General features: G+C 48.5%; 1 protein-coding gene across 2 annotated transcripts in view; it reads left to right on the top strand.

Annotated features, from left to right (window-relative positions):
* Nucleotides 1–2,500, top strand: part of mfsd14a2 (major facilitator superfamily domain containing 14A2) — an 18,231-nt gene that overhangs the window by 9,614 nt on the left and 6,117 nt on the right. For both annotated transcript variants that reach the window (XM_062993706.1, XM_062993707.1), the window contains exons 5-6: nt 142–256; nt 344–562. In XM_062993706.1, coding sequence (XP_062849776.1) covers nt 142–256; nt 344–562 — 334 coding nt within the window. The remainder of the gene's footprint in view (nt 1–141; nt 257–343; nt 563–2,500) is intronic.

Genomic DNA, 2,500 nt, shown 5'->3' with positions numbered 1-2,500 from the left:
CCACTGATGAAGATCAGCCCCTGGTACACACACACACACACACACACACACACACACACACACACACAGAGCTCATTAATATATCATGATGATGTGGTATTGGTGATATTGAGGTGTTCCTGTTTGGTGTTGTTGGTGCAGGTGGTACTTTGCGGTGATCTCCATGTCGGGCGTGTTCGCCGTGACCTTCTCGGTTATCTTCGCGTACGTAGCCGACATCACGCAGGAGCACGAGAGGAGCACGGCGTACGGTCTGGTGAGGGCTGGATCATTTCCTCTCTGTGTGTGTCGTGTTCGGTCGAGCGGGCGTGGCAACTGAATTCATGGTAAACGATCCCTGCAGGTATCTGCCACGTTTGCTGCCAGCCTGGTGACGAGCCCCGCCATCGGAGCCTACCTGTCTCAGGTGTACGGAGACACTCTGGTGGTGATCCTGGCCACGGCCATCGCTCTGCTGGACATCGGCTTCATCCTGGTGGCCGTTCCTGAGTCTCTGCCGGAGAAGATGAGGCCGGCGTCGTGGGGGGCGCCCATCTCCTGGGAACAGGCGGATCCATTCGCCGTGAGTAACTCTGACTGTGTCCATATAATTATGAACTAAATCATGGAAGTTGTTCAGTCCAGTTTTTGCTCAGCTGTGGTTCTGTTTCGACTGTCTCATGATGCTCCCACCACCGTACTTCACAGTGGGCTTTTCTTTATCCAAACACATTCTGATTGGTCAAACTGCTGGTGGGCTAATTTTGGCTGTGTGTGTGTTCTGTGTGTGTGTTCTGTGTGTGTGTTCTGTGTGTGTGTTCTGTGTGTGTGTTCTGTGTGTGTGTTCTGTGTGTGTGTTCTGTGTGTGTGTTCTGTGTGTGTGTTCTGTGTGTGTGTTCTGTGTGTGTGTTCTGTGTGTGTGTTCTGTGTGTGTTCTGTGTGTGTGTTCTGTGTGTGTGTTCTGTGTGTGTTCTGTGTGTGTGTGTTCTGTGTGTGTGTGTTCTGTGTGTGTGTTCTGTGTGTGTGTTCTGTGTGTGTGTTCTGTGTGTGTTCTGTGTGTGTTCTGTGTGTGTGTTCTGTGTGTGTGTTCTGTGTGTGTGTTCTGTGTGTGTTCTGTGTGTGTGTTCTGTGTGTGTGTTCTGTGTGTGTTCTGTGTGTGTGTGTTCTGTGTGTGTGTGTTCTGTGTGTGTGTTCTGTGTGTGTGTTCTGTGTGTGTGTTCTGTGTGTGTGTTCTGTGTGTGTGTTCTGTGTGTGTTCTGTGTGTGTGTTCTGTGTGTGTGTTCTGTGTGTGTTCTGTGTGTGTGTGTTCTGTGTGTGTGTGTTCTGTGTGTGTGTTCTGTGTGTGTGTTCTCTGTGTGTGTTCTGTGTGTGTGTTCTGTGTGTGTGTTCTGTGTGTGTGTTCTGTGTGTGTGTTCTGTGTGTGTTCTGTGTGTGTGTTCTGTGTGTGTGTTCTGTGTGTGTTCTGTGTGTGTGTTCTGTGTGTGTGTTCTGTGTGTGTGTTCTGTGTGTGTTCTGTGTGTGTGTTCTGTGTGTGTGTTCTGTGTGTGTGTTCTGTGTGTGTTCTGTGTGTGTTCTGTGTGTGTGTTCTGTGTGTGTGTTCTGTGTGTGTGTTCTGTGTGTGTGTTCTGTGTGTGTGTTCTGTGTGTGTTCTGTGTGTGTGTTCTGTGTGTGTGTTCTGTGTGTGTTCTGTGTGTGTGTTCTGTGTGTGTGTTCTGTGTGTGTGTGTTCTGTGTGTGTGTTCTGTGTGTGTTCTGTGTGTGTGTTCTGTGTGTGTGTGTGTGTGTTCTGTGTGTGTGTTCTGTGTGTGTGTGTGTGTTCTGTGTGTGTGTGTGTTGTGTGTGTGTGTGTTCTGTGTGTGTGTTCTGTGTGTGTGTTCTGTGTGTGTGTGTGTGTGTGTGTGTTCTGTGTGTGTGTTCTGTGTGTGTGTTCTGTGTGTGTTCTGTGTGTGTGTGTTCTGTGTGTGTGTGTGTGTGTGTTCTGTGTGTGTGTGTGTTCTGTGTGTGTGTGTGTGTGTGTGTTCTGTGTGTGTGTGTTCTGTGTGTGTGTGTTCTGTGTGTGTGTGTTCTGTGTGTGTGTTCTGTGTGTGTTCTGTGTGTGTTCTGTGTGTGTGTTCTGTGTGTGTGTTCTGTGTGTGTGTTCTGTGTGTGTGTTCTGTGTGTGTGTTCTGTGTGTGTGTGTGTTCTGTGTGTGTGTTCTGTGTGTGTGTTCTGTGTGTGTGTTCTGTGTGTGTGTTCTGTGTGTGTGTTCTGTGTGTGTGTTCTGTGTGTGTGTTCTGTGTGTGTGTTCTGTGTGTGTGTTCTGTGTGTGTGTTCTGTGTGTGTGTTCTGTGTGTGTGTTCTGTGTGTGTGTTCTGTGTGTGTTCTGTGTGTGTTCTGTGTGTGTGTTCTGTGTGTGTGTTCTGTGTGTGTGTGTGTTCTGTGTGTGTGTGTGTTCTGTGTGTGTTCTGTGTGTGTGTTCTGTGTGTGTGTTCTGTGTTTGTGTTCTGTGTGTGTGTGTGTTCTGTGTGTGTGTTCTGTGTGTG

The sequence above is a fragment of the Trichomycterus rosablanca genome, chromosome 4 (assembly GCF_030014385.1).
Source record: "Trichomycterus rosablanca isolate fTriRos1 chromosome 4, fTriRos1.hap1, whole genome shotgun sequence".
NCBI classification, from domain to species: Eukaryota; Metazoa; Chordata; class Actinopteri; order Siluriformes; family Trichomycteridae; genus Trichomycterus; species Trichomycterus rosablanca.
This window is presented reverse-complemented; position numbering and strand designations above follow the sequence as displayed.